The following is a 20269-nucleotide window of genomic DNA, read 5'->3' on the forward strand; positions in this document are numbered from 1 at the left end:
TTTTTAATTTTGAGGTCAGGCCTAAATGGGTTAACTCATTTTGGATTAAAAAAAAATCAACAGTTAGTCTTGCCGCCATGATCAAAAAGAGTCACATTTCACCCAAATGAAGAATTCAACTCATTCATGAACACGGTGAGGGTGTGATGATAAAATCTTCCCCCTCCCCCCCCAGGCGTCCAGGTGGTGTGAGGAGGGTATCTTCCTGCTGGCGTGTCAGCCGGTGGACCGCTGTCAGTCTCAGGACGGAGCGGAGGCGGCGCTGCGGGAGCTGGAGAGGTACCTGGACACGGCCGCGCTGCACACGCTGAGTGACAACACCGCCCTCTGCTGTCAGTACCAGGTGGTGCTCACTCCTCAGCTCAGAGTGAGTATAGTAGCCTGCAGTGTTGATTCCGTCGACTAAAACGAAGACGAAAAATGTTCGTCACTGGCGGGAAAAAAACGGAAACTACATGAAAACTAAGCTATGATGGCTAAAACTAAGACTACATAATACACGATTTCGTCAACAAATAGAAACTAGACTAAAATGTTAGGAATGGACTAGTGGACAAGAGATCCAGTATAAGTCATTTTACACTTGGTTGCATGCTGAAAATAGCCGATCTACAAGCTCACAACGCGCCACGCTGTGACGCGTTGTAGATCGGCTATTTTCAGCAAGTCATTACGACGGCATCAAAACACATTTTGTTCGACTAAATCAACTGTAGATTAAGTCGACTAAAATCTTATGATATTTAGTCGACTAAAACTAGACTAACACTGAAACATTCCAGGTGACTAAAATGTGACCAAAACTAAGTGAAAACTATTCAAGAGACTAGGACTAAAACTAAAGCTGCCAAAAATAACACTGGTAGCCTACTGTCAGTGGTGTGCTGGCCACCAACATGTCTGTACACGGACAAATGTGTCTATGCCTACGTTTTGATTTTGTTTTACACACCACTCAGATTTCAGAGAGGGAGGGAAATACTAAATTAACTGTTAACTACATTAAAACATTTCGCGGGGGCGAGTTGGTAAAGGGGCGAGTCGTTTGGTATTCAATTGAACACCTGTAGTTTAATTCGACAACAAAATACTCTTGGGGCTCTATTTTTGTTCATGCTAAACCCTTATCCCTAAACTTCAACTAGCTGGGGCGGCAGTGGCTCAGGGGTAGAGTGACCGGATGGAAACCACAAGGTTCCCAGTTCAAACCCTGTGGGCTCCCCCAGAGTTAGTGTCGAAGTGTCCTTGAGCAAGACACTGAACCCCTAATTGCTGCCCATGTGCAGGCATCGCTGTGTGAATGTGTGTGTGTGAATGGGTGAATGTAATGCACAATCTCTGTAAAGCGCCTTGGATAACGGCACAATATAAAATGCACCATTTACCATTTGTAGATTGGGTATTATAACTATTCAAAAATGTTTTTCAAAATTGTTAAAAAAAAAAAAACAGGCAAAGAAGTTTAGGGATAAGGGGTTTAGCATGGACAAAAAAAGAGCCCTTAGTCACTGGCCTGCGAGGCTAAATCTCATCAAATGGTGGTCCGTCCGTGTTGCTCAAATGCCGAATGAGATAATGGGCCTTGATATGAAATGGGTTGAAAACCTGCTGATGTAAACACTCTCTCTCTCTCTGTCTCTCTCTGTCTCTCAGGACCAGGTGGAGAAGGTGTTTCAGAAGCAGGCTTCTGTCCAGGAGATGTTTGAGAAGAGGAGGGTCAGTCTGAAGAAGCTGGCGGCCAAACAGACCAGGCCCGTCCAGCCTGTGGCACCGAGACCCGAGGTCAAATCACCACAGGCCTCCCCTGGTAAGGATTAGGTCAAAATGGCCACAGGCCAACGTTGTTTTTGGCAGCAAATTTCTATTTTTAGTTTTAGTCATAGTCTTTTGAATAGTTTTCATTTAGTTTTAGTCACATTTTAGTCACCTGGAATGTCTTAGTGTTAGTTTAGTTTTAGTCAACTAAATGTCATGAGATTTTAGTAGACTAAAACTACAGGTGATTTAGTCGACTAAAATGTATTTTGGCGTGCCTTGATGCAGTCGCAATGGCTGATTTTACAGTACACTCGCGCTGCGACGCGTTGTGAGCTTGTAGATCTGCTATTTTCAGCATGCAAAAAAGTGTAAAATGACTTATACTGGATCTCTTGTCTACTAGTCCCTTCCTAACATGTACACGTGTGTGTATGTATGTATATTATAATAATAATTATAAGAGCCTCGTATATCTTGCCTCGTAAAGTCGAGTCAGCATTCTTCTGGCTAGAAAGATTATTTTATTTTTAAAGAGAAGAATGTAACCCGTTGAACTAACTCTCTAAGATGAAAGAACTGCTCTCTCCTGGATGGTCTTAGCTAGATGATATTTTTTGCTCTAATCTCCAGCGCTGGGCTACGAGCGTAGAAATGTGATCAAAGGATTAATGGATGGAGGAGGGAAGCATAGAGGGGGAGAGAGAGGGAGAGAGAGAAGAGGGATCGTCATACAAGGCAACATGGGTGGCTGCTGCTGCTGAATTAAATGGAAAAGAAAATGAAATGAAGTATAAAACATGCCGTGTTGCTCTGTCCTGCAGAACAAAGGAGGAAAGCCAGGACATTGTCTGAGGACAGCGTGCTGAATGGAATCTGCAAAAAGGTCCGTTTTTATCAACATTTTTTTGTTCTCTCATGTTTGTCGGCAGCACTCGCATAAATGATTGTGTAAATTGCGAATGAAGTGAATAATAATTTTTAAATAACTTTTCTGTTACATATAATGTGTGTGTGCGTGCCCGTGTGCGTGCCCGTGTGCGTGCCTGTGTGTTTGTGCGCGCGTGTGTGTGTGTGTGTGTGTGCGCGTGTGTCGTCCAGGTGGAGGCGTCCTTACACAACGGCACCACCCGACATGCTTCTCTATCTGAAGAGGAAGACAACCTGGCGGTGCTTCGAGGGTGAGACTTCAGAGAACTCTGTCATCATAGCTTCACGTCGCTGTCACTGTCACTGTCTACATCGTCCTCAGATGAGCCCTCCTCGCACCGAACACAATATATTAACGGATACTGTTATAAATTTCATCTCAACCTTTTTGGGATTCAGTTCAAAGTCAAGTTGATTTGCCGTCACAAAGTAATGGAACACAAATCACAATTTCAAAATGTTGCATTTTTCATATATGCATATTGAAACATCATCTTAAACACTAACCGTTACTGTTTAAGATGACGTTTCAAGAGCCTAGTTTATCCTCAGATTGAGGAAAAGCTAGACACTCAAATGTCAACTTTGATGGTAATATAATATGGGCGGCAATTGATCGAGTGTGCAGAGTCTTATTTTTCCGTTTCCACATGTCTAAGCACCTGGTATTTTATCAATTGAATTTGGTGTGCCTTTTTGTAAACTTTCAAAAACATTTTCTTTTTATTACAGCCATGTAATGAATGAGCTGTTGGACACAGAAAGAGTTTACGTAGAAGAACTACTGTGTGTGCTGGAGGTGAGTTACTGTATCACTGCAACAATACTCTGTTTACAGCAGTTAATATGAAGACGTATGCCTGGATTAATGGGGCGACTGTGGCTCAAGAGGTAGAGCAGGTCGTCCAATGATCCATGGGTCGGCGGTTCGAATCCCGGCTCCTCCTGGCTACATGTCGAAGTGTCCTTGGGCAAGACACTGAACCCCAAATTGCTCCCGATGTGCTGGTTGGTACCTTGCATGGCTTCCGCCGCAATCGGTGTATGAATGTGTGTGTGAATGGGTGAATGTAATGCACAATCTATGTAAAGCGCCTTGGATAAAGGCGCTATATAAATGCACCATTTACCATTTACCATTTTAATGTTCTCTGTTGCCACCACTGATTTCAGTCATTTGGATTCCATAGAGGCCAGCACGTTCTTTCTCTTGGCTTGTAACTTGAAAGATGGAGTGCTGTGATTGTATTTTTTCCAGTTTTTCATGTGTTTTTGAGGTGACTGACAGTACTTCATTAGAGCCCTTGGTGTGGTTGTTATGTGCAATGATGTCTTCCCTTTGTATTAAGGGTTTATTCTTGGAAGCTGAAACCTTGACAGTCAAACGTGCCAATGAATGAAACGGTGATATAGTGACATCATCAAGAGAGTGTGTTCAGTGTGCAAACTGGGCCAATGAAGTAAAGAGTGAAACGACTGGGAAGATTCCCCAGATCTTTGATCAGAACTCTGCTTGCTCTTTTTACCAGCTCAGGATGCTTCTATATTTCCTCATCATGTCATCAAGTGAGAGGACCACACAATCATCTAATCATTTAATAGAATATTATGCATCAGACTTGGTGTGCAAGGTGGCTGCGTGTAATGATTTATATTGGATGACAGATTAAAAAAATGAAATGAAAATTCTACAGTGTAGATTGGGGTTCCAGACGAGCGAAGTAATTAGCCTAATTATAGTAATTAGCGAAGTAATTATCAAAGGGTGTCCTTTACATTTGAAAGGTTGCCATTCACTGGAGTAGATAAGATATTAAAGGTGTTACTGTTGTGCTTTAGGGCTATGCGGCAGAGATGGACAACCCCTCGATGACTCACCTCATCCCCAGCGCCCTGCTCAACAAGAAAGACGTCCTGTTTGGCAACATGCCAGAAATCTACCAGTTTCACAAGAGGTAAAGATACACGCCGCCCGTCAGTCACCTGGCTGTCAGTCAGTCTGTCTGTCAGACAGAGAGTAAAATGAAAGCCTGGGCATCGAGGCTAGACGGAGAGAGACGAGCATATTATCTTCTTTTGCACTGATCTGAACTGTAATTTTAGAGGCAGTTCAAAGACTTGGCTTGATATCTTTTTTCTCCACAGTGCAAATGTTCAGTTTTCTGAAAAACCTTATGTTTCTGTATCAGTCGTGCTCAGTATTTCATGTCGAGGACCTCCGCCCCCATCTGAAAATATGTTGTTCCAGGGACCCCCCCAGGAGCAAAGATTTGAGTTAAAATGTTCACTCTGTAATATATATTCAAAGATTAGAGGCACATTTTCACGATTTTTCAAAAATATCAGACCTACAAGCTCATAGCGCGGCACTCGGTGCCGTGCTATGAGCTTGTAGATCTGATATTTTTCAATAGCTAAAGTATAACATAATGCTTTAAAACACCAAAAGGGTTTCCCGCCCAGAATGTGTTAAAACAAAAATGCCTACTGCCTAAGAAAAGTGTGCATTAAGTTCCTACCCGAGTGAAGAAATAATCTCTTTACTTGGCAGAGTTTGTGCTACAAACTCCCATTGTCAGTGGAATACAAAACATTTTTTAAGTGAACTTTTAGTTGGCCGTGTTTTCATTACCTGTACTACATCCGAGTACTGCCCGTGTCGCTCTGTTTCAGTTGTTCTGTGTTTGTCTGTCTGTCTGCAGGACGTTTCTCAAGGAGCTGGAGTCGTACACAGACTGTCCAGAGCTGGTGGGCCGATGCTTCTTAGAGCGGGTACACACATTTTTACTGACTTATAACTAATAACTCCCATTTCATCCATTTAAGTAGTAAAGTGTTGGTTATTTATTAACAGTTTGCAGAATTACAGTACATTTCAAGCACAACTCAATACAAAACTGTTAACTGTGGACGACACCATACAGCATTACACTTGATTACAATTGGGTCCATCATGTTCAATTCATCATAACATTTAGAGACGTACAAATATACACTTCTACAGTATATAGCCAAAAACAGGAAATCATCATTGAGGAGGTAAAAAGGGGAAAAAAACATATACAGTGAGGGGAAATAGGGGGGAATCAGATTTTACGGGGACCAGTTTCTAATTGCATTTGAAGGAGTCAAGGGATTCACATGTCTTAATGACTGTTGGTAGGGCGTTCCACATTTTGGTGGCATTGGAGCGAAAATAATTTAGTCCCTTGTTTGTGCCGAATCTGGGTTGCACATGGTTTGTTGAACTCCCTCTGGTGGTGTGGGTGTGGACTTCGTTGACATTAAGGAAGTATTTAGACAGGTACATGGGTATCTTGGTGGTGTAGAGAATCTTGTGGACCAGACCCATTGCAAGATGCTGTACTCTGCCTTGTAAGGTCTGTCTAGGTCTTGTTCATTGCGGTATATTGATTAGATTGCACCCCAGTGATCCCGAAGGACATTTGTAAGGTATATGGTAGAACAAAAAGGTCTGTGCAAGGCAGGAGGATCGGTATACATTTCATACATCATGTCTGGACTGTATCGGTGTATATATACATAGCCATCAAATGGGTGGAATGCAGATCGTTTTGTCTGTGTTTATCTGTCTATCTGTCCCTGTTTATCGATCCCTTCCTCTATCAGCTTGTTATCTATCGATCTTGCTCTCTGTGCAGGTAGACGTTGGTAGAGTTTCCTGGCATACTGCCAGGGCGTTTGTTTTGTGTCTGTGTGTGTGTGTGTGTCAATATAGATGGGTGAGCTGCAGATCTGTGAAGCCTACTGTCAGAACATTAAATGTGGCCATTTGTATCACGTCATATGAAAGCAGGGAATCATAGCTTCAAATTGACATATTGGTTGTTCAGTTTGACCCACCAGTTTTGGAGATATGGATAATGTCTTGCAGCGAGTTGAGAAAACGGTCTTGAAAGGTTCACTTCTGTGGACTCTTAACTTTACACCTATCTACATGTCTAAGCATTTATTTCATATTTACATGTCGATTACATGTCGCTCTGGTACAGTATGTGAAGAGTCGATCTGCCTGTGCTATATATATTATTATAAATAATAATACATTCTCCTCTGGTGAAAAGCTGGAGGCTGCAAATGGCAGCCTCCAGATGGCAGCTCCTCAGTCAAATCTGGTCACATTTGTTTTGTGTGTGTCTCTCTGTCTAGATGGGTGAGCTGCAGATCTATGAAGCCTACTGTCAGAACAAACCTCGCTCCGAGAGCCTCTGGAGGCAGTGCTCTGATTGTGCCTTCTTCCAGGTCCAAATATTCTCCTTTTTTAAACCACCCATGCAGCCACAACATTTCACTCACCTCCGTTCAAAGGTCACACTCAGTGCTATATAATGGTAGAAGACAATGAATGGCCTTATTTATTTATGTAAGAGGTGATGGGATCATGCCTAAAGGCGATAAGAAACCATTTAGATTATTAGAACAACACTTATACTTGACATGACTCACTGCAGACAGTATTTTCAGTGTACATTCTTAGTCATTCACTCCCATTCATGCTGAAATGGTGTGGAAAGTTAATGTGGTAATTCTCCCTTTTGAATGTCACTATGCCATTTATTATTATTATACCTGGAAAATAGTTATTACATGTGTTATTATTTATTTATGTGCTGCATTGCGAACTCAAATTGTAGCTGCTTAAAGTGTTGACTTTTAACATGTTCTACTTCCCAGTAAAATAAGTCTTGGGGCCTTGTGTGTTTCTATTTGTAATAGGAATGCCAGAAAAGACTGGAACATAAACTTGGCTTGGACTCCTACCTCCTCAAACCTGTCCAGAGAATCACCAAGTACCAGCTACTGCTCAGGGTAGGGCTGTGTGTACCACTGTTGTTTTTGGCATTTCGATTTTAGTTCTAGTCATAGTCTCTTGAATAGTTTTCATTTAGTTTTAGTCACATTTTAGTCACCTGGAATGTTTTAGTGTTTAGTCTAGTTTTAGACGACTAAATATCGTAAGATTTTAGTCCACTAAATCTACAGTTGATTTAGTCGAACAAAATGTATTTTGGCGGGCCTTGATGCCGTCGTATTGACTTGCTGAAAATAGCCGATCTACAAGCTCACAACGCGTCGCGCTGCGAGCTTGTAGATTGTCTATTTTCAGCATGCAACTAATTGTAAAATGACTTATACTGGATCTCTTGGTCTAGTTTTTATTTGTTGACGAAATTGTCAGTGTATTTAGTCTTAGTTTCAGTCTCATCATAGCTTAGTTTTCATTTAGTTTCCATTTAGTTTTTGTCAGTGGAAAAAGGTAGTCGACGAAATCAACACTGTAAACGTACAGTATGCGCTCATACATTTTTTGTATCTGTGTGTACACCAAAACATTCTTCAGTTATGTGTCTGTCGACGATGACTGGACGGTATGTATTGTGTTGTTGCATATTTCCAGGAGTTGTTGAAATACAGCAGGGGCTGTGATGGCTGCGACGACCTGCAGAGGGCGCTCTCCTCGATCCTGGGCATCCTGAAGGCTCTCAATGACTCCATGCACTTCATCGCTATCACAGGATATGAGGTCAGAGGAACAGAGGATATGATATGAGGTCATGAGGAATTGGTGTTTAGAAAACCACTCTGACACATTCACGCTGTTAGAAATGCTACCGTGTACCTTGGGGGCAGGGGGGCGTGCACAGATAGACACCAGGTGAAGCTAGAGCACCTGCCCTTTTGCCCCTCTGGACAGCAATAGAGCACCGAAGTCTGACGTCAATACCGGTAGAGGGCGCAAATCCACGCGCTCATGTACTTTTTATTTGCATTGTAATCCCCATAGGTTTTTTTTAGATCGTCTCATACAAGAACTGTGTTTGAAAAATAAACATGTCATCCCGGCTGTTTCACTCATACAGTATGGATATGAAGAATCAACTGACTGAGAGAAAACGCTATTGTTACTGCTACTGAATTAGTTACATTTTCACTAGAAACAGACTCTATCATATGACTGACTGACTCTCGCAAACGATACAGAGACACCTCCCCGACAATAACGCAGAGACAGCTCGTTTATTTTTGGACCACAATGCTTATATGAAACGATTTCAAGATGACCCCATGTTATTCTCCATAGAGAAATTACTTCCGTGAACCGGGCAGAACCAGGGGATGAGCGAGTGATGTCAGGACTTCGGCGCTCTATGTGCCCTTTTGAAAGTTATTTTTGTTTTTGTACAGTTTGTTCATTTTATTTTTGTTTTGTACAGTGTACGGTATGTGACCCATGGTGACATCGACTAGTTCTGGAATAAAAGCTGCTAATATATTATTTATCCCTCCTCCTTCCCTCAGGGCCACCTCTCTGACCTGGGCCGGCTGCTGATGCAGGGCTCCTTCAGCGTGTGGACGGAGCACAAGAAAGGCCACGCCAAGGTGAAGGACCTGGCCAGGTTCAAGCCCATGCAGAGGCACCTGTTCCTGCACGAGAGAGCCCTCCTCTTCTGCAAGAGGAGAGAGGAGAACGGCGAGGGCTACGAGAAGGCGCCGTCGTACAGCTTCAAACACTCGCTCAACGTGAGTCCACGCGTCGTTTGGTGGAAAAAAACAGTACTCGAATGTCTTACTGAACTCATTTACTGCCACTCAACACCCCCATCTGGTGTCTGAATTGTGTACTCCAGGACCGCCGGCCACTCATCAACATCTTTATTTCCATGACACAGTGTGTCATGGAAATAAAGTGCGTTTGTGCCAGATTACATTTTCGTAGCGTATTTTCTTCAAAACACACTCACTCCTAGAGATTTTGTCCAGACAGTGGCCAAACAGTGGCATTGTGGTTAGAGAGTGTCCGCTCTGAAACTGGGAGGTCGAGGTTTGATCCCCGGCCGGGTCATATACCAAAGACGGGGAAATGGGACCCAATGCCTCCCTGCTTGGCACTCAGCATCAATGGGTTGGATTGGGGGGAGGGCAAATCAACTAATCAAATGATTCCCGAGCACGGAACGGCTGCAGCTCACCGCTCCAATAGAGAGAACAGATTTCACTGCGGTAACGTGTGTGACAAATCGGACGACTTTGACTTTGACCAAAACGGAAATCTGTTATGTCTATGTTATCTCTGGGGCCATGTATGAGTCCGATTTTTTCAGCTCCCATTACAATCGGCTAAGACCACCTTCCAACGTTTGCGGCAGACCTGTCTTTAAGTTTTTTTGTTTTTGTGTACTTTCTTTTGTGTTCAGATGAGTGTGGTGGGGATCACAGAGAACGCCAAAGGAGACAACAAGAAATTTGAGATCTGGTGCAACTCCAGAGAAGAGGTCTTTATTGTGCAGGTAATGAAACCATGGTTCTCAACCAGTGGTCCGGGGACCACCAGTGTTCCTTGAGGGGGTTCCAGGTGGTCCTCCAGCTAAATGATGGAGAGTTGCTAACCAAATGGAGCCTTATAGATCTTTAACTCTTGAGAGCGTAAAATGAAACCAAATGGACCCGTACGGGTCCATTTGGTTTCATTTTACGCTCTCAAGAGTTAGACGAATTATTATTTTGATTGACGTTTCCCTGTTATCTCTCCTAATGGTACCACATCAACAATACGGCATGGAAATGTGGACAAAATCTTATCCAACGATTTTATCTTTTCATGTTTGAACCCTCGGCCAACGAGCACCTGTTCAGTTGAGTTCAGTTCCTCTATTCAACGATAACAACATATTCTTTAGTTTGACAAATCAAATGGTGGTCCGTGGGCTCAAATGCAGAATAAATACCTTGATATGAAAAGGGTTGAAAACCGCTGATCCAGGGCAGTGGTTCTCAACCCTTTCAATTTCAACACACTAATTTCGTACACACTACACATGGAACCAAATGGACCCATAAGGTCCACCTTGACATAAACCTTTACAATGCCAGTTCAGGACTGGAATGTTGCCCCCATCATTCCGCCTTGTTTGTTCGTTCTGTGCATACGGTATGTAAGACAGATTTGGTTTTGTCTTTTTCACGCACGCCTTTGAGCTGGCCAGCGGAGCTGGTTATAGAGCACTGAGTCAGCGTCTGGCTGCCAGCTGGTCTGTGTATAGAGGGGACGGGCAGTGGGGCATGCATACTTGCATAGTCCGAATATTTGCCGATGCGATTCTCAGATTGGACTCTCAGAGATATATTAAGATTGAGGATTTTACTGTACACTGTCAACGTTACCACAGAGCTAAGATGGAAACAGAGATAATGTGTGTGTGTGTGCGCGCGTGTGTGTGTGTCTTTCGTCTCCACTCCAGGCTCCAACTCCGGAGATCAAATCATCATGGGTCAATGAGATCCGTAAGGTCCTGACGGAACAGCTAAAAGCCTGTAGAGGTAAAATGCGCACTCATGCACGCACGCGCGCACACACACACACACACACACACACACACACACACACACACACACACACACACACACACACACACACACACACACACACACACACACACACACACACACACACACACAACCCCATCACGTTTCTGTTTTGTTTTTCTTTGTTTTAGAAGCCAGACAACAGAGGCCATCAGACACATCGTCGCCCAGTCCCAGCAACACCTCCATCTCGCTCAGGTGGGTCTGTCTGCCATCTCTCCCTCCCTCTGACTCTCTCTGTATGATAGGTTATGGTCTCTCTGCCATCTCTCTCTGTATGATAGGTTATTGGCTCTCTGCCATCTCTCTCTCCCTCTGACTCTCTCTGTATGATAGGTCATGGTCTCTCTGCCATCTCTCTCTCCCTCTGACTCTCTCTGTATGATAGGTTATGGTCTCTCTGCCATCTCTCTCTGTATGATAGGTTATTGGCTCTCTGCCATCTCTCTCTCCCTCTGACTCTCTCTGTATGATAGGTCATGGTCTCTCTGCCATCTCTCTCTCCCTCTGACTCTCGGTATGATAGGTCATGGTCTCTCTGTCATCTCTCTCTCCCTCTGACTCTCTCTGTATGATAGGTCATGGTCTCTCTGCCATCTCTCTCTCCCTCTAACTCTCTCGGTATGATAGGTCATGGTCTCTCTGTCATCTCTCTCTCCCTCTGACTCTCTCTGTATGATAGGTCATGGTCTCTCTGCCATCTCTCTCTCCCTCTGACTCTCTCTGTGTGAAAGGTCATGGTCTCTCTGTCATCTCTCTCTCCCTCTGACTCTCGGTATGATAGGTCATGGTCTCTCTGTCATCTCTCTCTCCCTCTGACTCTCTCTGTATGAAAGGTCATGGTCTCACTGCCATCTCTCTCTCCCTCTGACTCTCTCGGTATGATAGGTCATGGTCTCTCTGTCATCTCAATCCAAACACAGCTAAATTAAATTTATATTCTCCATGTCCAACTCGATATCTGACATAATTTGTCAGGATTTGAAAGCTTGTCTCAAGCCAGGCAGCTCAATTATGCACACCTCTAGGTTACCGTGTTATTCTTTATTTGATCAAATATTATCTTTTCCTTCGTCGGTCCTCTCCTCTCCGTCAGTCCGTTCCGTAGTGGCGGTCAGAAGAGCCAAAGGAAGCAGGATGAGAAGAAGGGGGAACAAAGCGTAACATCCGAAGCCAACTCCTCTTCCTCACCCAAACACAAAGGTAATTGGTTGATTCAAAGCAGTGTTGATTTCGTCGACTAATACTATGACAAAAGATGTTCGACTGCCTTTTTTCACTGACGAAAACGAAATAGCAACTAAATGAAAACTAAGCTATGATGACTAAAACCAAGACTAAATATATTGACAATTAAATAAAAAACTAGGCAAAACATTTTAGGAAGTGACTAGTGGACAAGACATTTTACACTTGGTTGCATGCACTATAAGGCAAGCCATTCCAGGTGACTAAAATGTGACTACAAACTAAATTAAAACTATTCAAGTTACTATGACAAAAAACTCAAATCTAAATTTGCTGTCAAAATCCACACACATCTAAACAAACCAAATTCTAAGCCAATGCTGGAACTGGTACAACCATGGGGTCAAGAAACAATGACCATGCTAACGTTTCTTAAAGTCAGTGGTAAATGTTCCCAGGTCTATTCTTTATTCTGTCCTTCTCTTGCCCCTTGGGGCTTTCTTTTGCTTTTGAATTCTCCGGCTAATCTCAGATCCTGTTCTCTTCCATCTCCTTCGCTTTCATGTCTCTTCCTCTCTGTTTCAATCTCTTTATATCTGTCTCTCTCGCTCTCTGTCTTCTCTATGCCTCTCTGTCTTTCATCCATGACACTCGTTTCTAGATGAGCCAGTGACCAGTCCCACCACTGACCGGTCCTCAGTGGCTAAAAAGCGTTTTACTTTGCAGGGCTTCAGCAATCTCAAGAGCCAGAAAGGTAACCAACAGCACCAGCCTTTGGGAGTCAACTTTCTCAGAATAAGTGCAACACCACCCCACCCCCCCCCCCCCCCCCCCCCACAACCTTCCCCCCACCTAGACATTGTGACCCTGGTTGCTGAAAGTCGGTAACATTACGATATCCCTTTTCATCACCCTGGTCCCACCTGGTATATGATTGAAGATGTTCCCCACCAGTATGTGCTTAATTTAAAAAAATAAATAATTATGTAACGCACATCCTCCATTCTTGGTGGTGAAACGTAGGAAAGAGAAATCAGACCCGTCTGAAGTGAGTGGTACTGTACTGTACTGTACTGTACTGTACTGTACTGTACTGTACTGTACTGTACTGTACTGTACTGTACTGTACTGTACTGTACTGTACTGTACAAGCCCTCCTCCCTGGCCTGTGTGTGTCTGTGTGTCAGTGACACTTGATGGTGAACAAACCATAGATATTAAGAAATAGATGCCTCATTTGCCGCTGCAGTTAATTGGAGCGACGTGTATCGCAATGAAGGTGGAAGTGCAGTGCTGAAGGCTTTTTTTTTTTTTTTTAACAAATCTTTATAACAGTCATGACAATATACATTACAATACAAAACAAGACAAACAAACAAACACAAACAACAAAGTTATTAACAATACAACATCAGAGCCAGGGGGGATTAGATTACTAACAGAAAACATTAAAGAGTGAACACAAAGCAACAGTTCTCCGCAGCTTTCTTATTTAGAAGTGCTGAAGGCATTTGCTGAAGGCGACTGCGTCGCTCCCCAAGTGACGTCATTCATGTGACTCCTCCATGTCTCTCGCTGTCACTCAAGTGACTACTGGCCAATCGCAGCGCGTCTTTTCCGGGACTTATGTTACGCACGCGGAAGCTTGACAAGCTTCCGCTTTGCTTCCGCTATTCTTCGCAAGGAATGTCGGGAAAATAGTGCCTTCAATGGTGACACACGCCTCAGAGCCGGAAGGGGCGTCTATGTATATATGTCTATGGAACAAACGCTATGACGCTATTTTCGTGCTCGGACACAGCCAGGGACAGACGGACACAGCCACACACATAGCTGTCTATAGGGGCTCGCAACTCACTTTGTAATGCTCCAAAAAACTTTTATTCGGCGACTCAGCAGGCAGAACATACAACGTTTGGACCGTGAGGTCTTTGTCAAGTACTTTATCTCCAGCCTGTCCTTCTGTGGTCCCATTTGGAACCAAATCCCAAAGGTGTTAAGTGTTCAAGTCCAGTCAAGTTAATGTCATCGAAATTATGTAATTTGCTCATTAGATAAGGTTTTTACCCATTCAGGACGGGAACCGCTTTTGGTGTTTTAAGCATTATGTTATACTTTAGCTGTTGAAAAATAGCAGATCTACAAGCCCATGCCGCACTATGAGCTTGTAGATCTGCTATTCTTCAAAAAGCGTGAAAATGTGGCGCAAATCTTTGGGTAGGCCAAATCTTTGTTTCTGGGGGGTCCCTGGAACCTCATATTTTCAGATGGGGGTCTGCAGCCAAATACAGATAATTCTGGGGGTCCTTGACGTGAAAAGGATTGAGCACCACTGACACAGAAACATAGGTTTTTCAGAAAACATTTAGGATTTTGAAGACTTCTTTTTTTTAGAATTGGCATCAGGTCTAAATGGGTTAATATGGTTTCCTGCCCCTGCATTTCTAAACTTTCCTTACCTTCCCTTTCTCTTCCAATCTTTTGTTCTTCTTTGCCGTTCCGCCTCTCTGCTTGGGGGTCAGGCCCAACCCTGAGCCCTGACCACAGCGCCAAACGCCACTTGGTCAAGAGTGACCCGACACCGTTTGGGTTTAAAGGTATACTGTAGCTTCTGTCGCTAGATCCCAATTAAACTCCACTCTGAGTAGCTCCATTTCCACATGACTCCATTAGCCATCGATCCATTCCATCCTAATCTTGTTGCAGTGTGTTTTCTTTTGTCTGTCTAAAAATCCTAGCTGTTATAAAGAGGGAATTCTCCATTGTGTACACACACGCACATGCGCACACACACACACACACACACACACACACACACACACACACACACACACACACACACACACACACACACACACACACACACACACACACACACACACACACACACTCCAACTTTTACAATAGGCTGGTCATTCCATATACATTGTAAATGGGTTTTAATCTTGTGTAATCTCGACTTCATGTCAAATGAACCACGCGTATTGTTTTGCCCCAGCTGTGAGTTTCTTGAGAGCACTGGAAATAAGACAGACCAGTTAGAACGTTGTCATTGAGCGACAGCGTTGTGTTGGGGTGTGAATGACCGACCTTTGGACTGGAGCGGTGTCCGTTGATAAAGCTGTAACTGACCAGTAGCAAATAGAAAGACAACATACTGGTTTACTGACTGCATGGCGTTATAACTTATATGGCTCCCTTTTGGAGTGGGAACTTCATGCATGGATCCAACTAAAGCCAACATTTTACCCCATTCAGGACGGGAACCCCTTGTTGGTGTTATAAGCATTACACTTTACAGTATACTTTGGCTATTGAAAAATAGCAGATCTACAAGCTCATAGCGCGGCACAGAGTGCCGCGCTACGAGCTTGTAGATCTAATCGTGAAAATGTGGCGCAAATCTTTGAATATATATTCTTTCAGAGCGATCGTTTTTAACTCAAATCTTTGCTTCTGGTGGGGGTCCCTGGAACAACATATTTTCAGATGGGGAGTCGGCGGGCAAATTGCATATAATTCTGGGGCTCCTTGACATGAAGTAGTCTAAGAACCACTGACACAGAAACATAGGATTTTCATAAAACTGTCAGAATTTAGATGACATTTGTAGAATCTAGTGTCCGGTCTAAATGGGTAATAACTGACTGACTTACCGACTTTCTCTCCATCCAGAGCCTTGTTGCCATGTCTCTCTGGGCAGAGCCAGAGCAAGGTGGATGAGTACTTCTAGCCTGTTACAGAGCAAGAGGCAAGGTATAAATACAGCCAGTATCAAGCACTGCTTGCTTTGTGCTGTGCTGTGCTTGGGGGGGTGGTCACAGAGAGCTGTTGATTTGATTAGAGGTGGTATGTATATTACAGTAATATACTGCCTACTCTCCCTCGAATCAGCGCCATTCTTCTGACTGCTATCTACCCTTGGTGTGGTGTGGTGTGCTTTGGGGTTGCTGTGGTGTGCTTCCAGGAACAAACCAAAAAGAGTTATTGTCGAGTTACCACTGTGTCCTCCTTGCTGCTTGAGTATTGAGTCTGTCATCAGGGTTCGACTCCATAAATGCAACTGGAAATTCAAATGATTTATCAACAATAATGAAGACATAACCAAAATAGAATTATTTTAGTTTTCTTCTAAATAAATTTACCTTACGTAACCTACTAGGTGACACAATGGGACTCGACCCAGAGCCTTTGCTCTGGGTCTCTTTGGGTAGAGACTAGAGAGTGGATATTTGTGGCTTGAGGCAGAAGTCTCTCCTGCATGGATTTCAGATTGAATTCAATTGAATTTAATTGAATTGAAAAATCTTTCTTTGAGTTACAGAGATTTTGGTTGACTATAAATGTGACATTTAAATCCAGATAGGAACACTCTTCTCTTCAAAAGAAGAAACGCGACCTGGCATGCTTAGGTTAAGTATTGTCATGGCCACAAGATTTAAGATGTGACCACAAGGTTCCTTATCTTGAATTGATTACAAAAACTTTTTTTTCCCATGTCACGATCCGTTTAAAAATGCCAGTCACTCATCCTAATGTCTTCTATGCACCCTTTTCTCTCCCTCCGTTTCCAATCATTGTTCCATCTTCCCTCCTTTCCTCCAACATCACCCCCTCCTCTTCACTCCATCCCAAACCCTCTCTCCGATATGCCTTCGTTTAATTATGACCTTTTCTTTCTTCTCCTTCCTCCACTTCTCTCTCTCTCTCTCTCTCCTTCCGTCCCAGGATGGAACAAAGCATCTCTATCGGTGGACGCGTCGGAAGAGCACGATGTGTACTCCAGCGGCGAGGACCCCATGAACTCTGACCCCGAGGACGAGGCCGTAAAGAAGCTGGTGAGCGCAGTGACCCCGGACCTAGTGGTCCGGGGACCACCGGTGGTCCTTGAGGCGGTTCCAGGTGGTCCCCATGCTAAATGATGGAGAGGTGGTGGTAACCAAATGGACCCTTGTAGATATTTAACTCTTGAGAGTGTAAAATGAAACCAAATTTCATTTTACATTATTTTTACATTTTACATTACTCTCAAAATGGGGTCCGGGGACATACATCTTCTCTTATGGGGGTCCCTGTCATATCTTTTTCAAATGGGGGTCCGCGGGCTCATTGGTGTCAATTTGGTGGTCCTTGACATGAAAGGGTGGGCGGAAGCCATGACAGAAACCAAGAACGTGCTCCTCCAAAATGAGATTCCCCTCATAATTAATCATTTGTTATTTGTTATTTTTATTTATTTTTTGGACTTTCTTGCCTTTATTGCTAGATTACAGTAAGGTAGACAGGAAATGGGGAGAGAGATGTGGGGGAAGACACGCCGCAAAGTTCATCAGGATCAGGACTCGAACCCGCAACACACTGAAAAGGCTGGAGTATCAGCTAAGGTGCCTGGACCGCTAAGCCGGCCCAGGCCATGTCTTTAATTCAACCTTGACCTTCTTGGCCTCTGACCCTCTGCAGTGTCCTGGAAAATACACGGTGGTGTCGGACTGTGAGAAGACGAGTCCTCAGGAGCTGTCCGTGAAGAGTGGAGACGTGGTTCAGCTGATCAGGGAGGGAGACGACGGACAATGGTAGAGCCTTCAGTCTCGCACCGCAACATCCTACAATTTACAATTACAATTTAGGCATTCAGCAGATGCTCTTAATCCAGAGCGATTTACATTAGGCAAGAACAAAAACGCATGGCAATACATCATGTACATACAGAAGTAGTTATCATGAATCATACACATTAAAACCCTCGGTTCACTCTGAAAGGGTACACATGGGACCAAATGGCCCTTCTGTTTACATCATTTGAGTACACTCTCCGAGTTACAAATGGATTTTCTTTTCTTGTGTATAAACTGTGTTTCTCAACTGTTACAACTCAAAAGTGGGTCGTGAAATCTTCCGAGCAGGCTCAGGAAAGACAACAGGATGAATGCGTAATAATTCAACATAATATGTGCATGGTCTTGTATTGGAATAGATTTGAGACACTGTGACAACAATTTGATCATTTATAATAGAGGGTATGCACGTGACATCATCAAACCCGGAAGTTATGCGGAAACAACCTACTGAGTAGCAACAAAGTACTTTCTGGCCTTGACAGCCCATACATCCAAAAGTCCAATATGATTGCATTAAACGACGTTAAACTCACTTTGCCACTCGATTTGCCATTCACTTCATGCATGCGCATACCCTCTATATGAATGCATTCTTAGTCGGTTGACGGATATATGATTGAAGTCACCTGGTGAAGTGAATGAAGTCTGCTTTTTGCTTTCGTCGTTCTCCAGGTTTGTGAAGAACCTGCGGAGCAGCAAGGACGGCTGGGTAGCAGCAGCCAACCTCCTCAGTCTCATCTCCGAGTCCAAGTCAAACCAGTCCCTCAGCAGCTCAGGTGGGTGTCTAACTGTCTATTAACCCGGGTATATATGCTATAGACCCAGTTCCTCAGTCTAATCTGAACATTTATCTCAGGGGTGGTGGGCAACTTTGACGATGGAGAGGGCCACTATATTCATTTCCACACTCACTCCAGGGGGCCACATTGCATATTTCTGTCATAGTAGCAAAAATAGCCGATATACAAGCTCAAAACTAGACTGAAGCTAGGTTAGGGTTTGAGGTAGGTTGTCGCTCTAATGACAGTCGGACCAATAGTATGTCTGAACTAAAGCCTGTACCCGTCCAATAGTATGTCTGAACTAAAGCCTGTACCCGTCCAATAGTATGTCTGAACTAAAGCCTGTACCCGTCCAATAGTATGTCTGAACTAAAGCCTGTACCCGCCCCCAGGCCGCCAGTTGCCCATGTATGATATGATCTATAATATAACGTTTCAGTGTTCCATGAACGTATTATCCACTGCAATTCCTTGTTTGTCCTGTAGATGGCAGCGTCTCAGGGAACCTCAGCACGTCGTCCAGCTGCAGTGAGACCTACACCAGCTTCTCTGACATCAAACCCTGAAGAAACCCTCCGGGACTCCAGAGCTAACTGTAAACCCTCCCCTGACCCTCCCGGACCTACATTTAAACCGGTTAAACCTTCAATTTAAGAGGAGCCACAACGCTCGCCAGCTGGCCAACTGAGAACAATCAAAGGTTTAAGGGATTGATCTTCCACCTGAACATGGCATATAACTGCTAGCTGGGGTGGGGTGGTTGATTGCGGTGTTTAACATGTGGGTGTTCACTGAACCTACGTGTTTCCTGATATTAAGCGTATACTCATCTGTCAGCTTAATTAAATAACATATCTGGTACAATAACGGGCTTTACAAATACAAACACATCCCGCAAGCACTATACTTACTTATATGCAGAACATCCAACTTTCCCCTCAACCGTGTGTATGTATGTATGTGTGTATATATATATATATATATATATATATATATATACACACACAACCCACCTGCAGTTACAAAGAAAGAATAACCTAAGCTCGAGCTGCTGTTCACGTCAGCTGATCAAGGCCATTTTTTGCATCATCATCCAGACATCAGAATGATGTCTCAGCAGCGTCAGACGTTTATCCATGCACTGTGATAACTGGCAGCTGGCTGCAAATTATACCAACCGTTTGATTTGGGAGCGTGCCCTGTGAGCGTCTCTGAGGGAGGGGCAGGTATTTCGGGGTGTGGGTGGGGGGGGGCTGTCAGGTGGGGGTGGGTGGGGGGGGCACGCTACCTCAAAGCCTTGTCACTTTTTTTTCCTACATGACACACCTACTTGGGTAAGTGGGTGTTAAGTGTTGCTGTAGTTAACTTATGACCAATGAGCTGCGGGTCTGCTCACTCAATTAGCCAATGAGCTTTTGGGGTCTGTGTCATGTTTTTTTTGTTGGTTTGTTTGTTTCATTTTCATTTTCTTGAAATAATTGAATGCCGTCACATTGTCACTGTCCAACACGAAAGACTCTGAATCCATTCAGTTTATAAAACTACTACTTTTGATAAGAGGAAACGGCCTGCACTGTAACCTACAACAGCACCACCTAGTGGTCAGACTCG

At 43.8% G+C, this 20269-nt stretch overlaps 1 protein-coding gene across 2 annotated transcripts in view; it reads left to right on the plus strand.

Moving 5' to 3' along the window:
• LOC306917546 (guanine nucleotide exchange factor DBS-like) overlaps positions 1–19874 on the plus strand; it is a 111249-nt gene extending 91375 nt beyond the window's left edge. For both annotated transcript variants that reach the window (XM_079495839.1, XM_079495838.1), the window contains exons 12-30: positions 176–367; positions 1654–1807; positions 2580–2641; positions 2857–2936; positions 3418–3484; positions 4525–4640; positions 5388–5457; positions 6856–6948; positions 7423–7515; positions 8105–8230; positions 9007–9228; positions 9903–9995; positions 10947–11025; positions 11202–11268; positions 12167–12273; positions 16987–17096; positions 17719–17831; positions 18549–18652; positions 19145–19874. In XM_079495839.1, coding sequence (XP_079351965.1) covers positions 176–367; positions 1654–1807; positions 2580–2641; positions 2857–2936; positions 3418–3484; positions 4525–4640; positions 5388–5457; positions 6856–6948; positions 7423–7515; positions 8105–8230; positions 9007–9228; positions 9903–9995; positions 10947–11025; positions 11202–11268; positions 12167–12273; positions 16987–17096; positions 17719–17831; positions 18549–18652; positions 19145–19224 — 2028 coding nt within the window. In that variant the 3' untranslated portion in view covers positions 19225–19874. The remainder of the gene's footprint in view (positions 1–175; positions 368–1653; positions 1808–2579; positions 2642–2856; positions 2937–3417; positions 3485–4524; positions 4641–5387; positions 5458–6855; positions 6949–7422; positions 7516–8104; positions 8231–9006; positions 9229–9902; positions 9996–10946; positions 11026–11201; positions 11269–12166; positions 12274–16986; positions 17097–17718; positions 17832–18548; positions 18653–19144) is intronic.
• Positions 19875–20269: the final 395 nt, after the last annotated feature.

Source organism: Electrona antarctica (assembly GCF_951216825.1).
Source record: "Electrona antarctica genome assembly, chromosome: 24".
Classification (NCBI taxonomy): domain Eukaryota; kingdom Metazoa; phylum Chordata; class Actinopteri; order Myctophiformes; family Myctophidae; genus Electrona; species Electrona antarctica.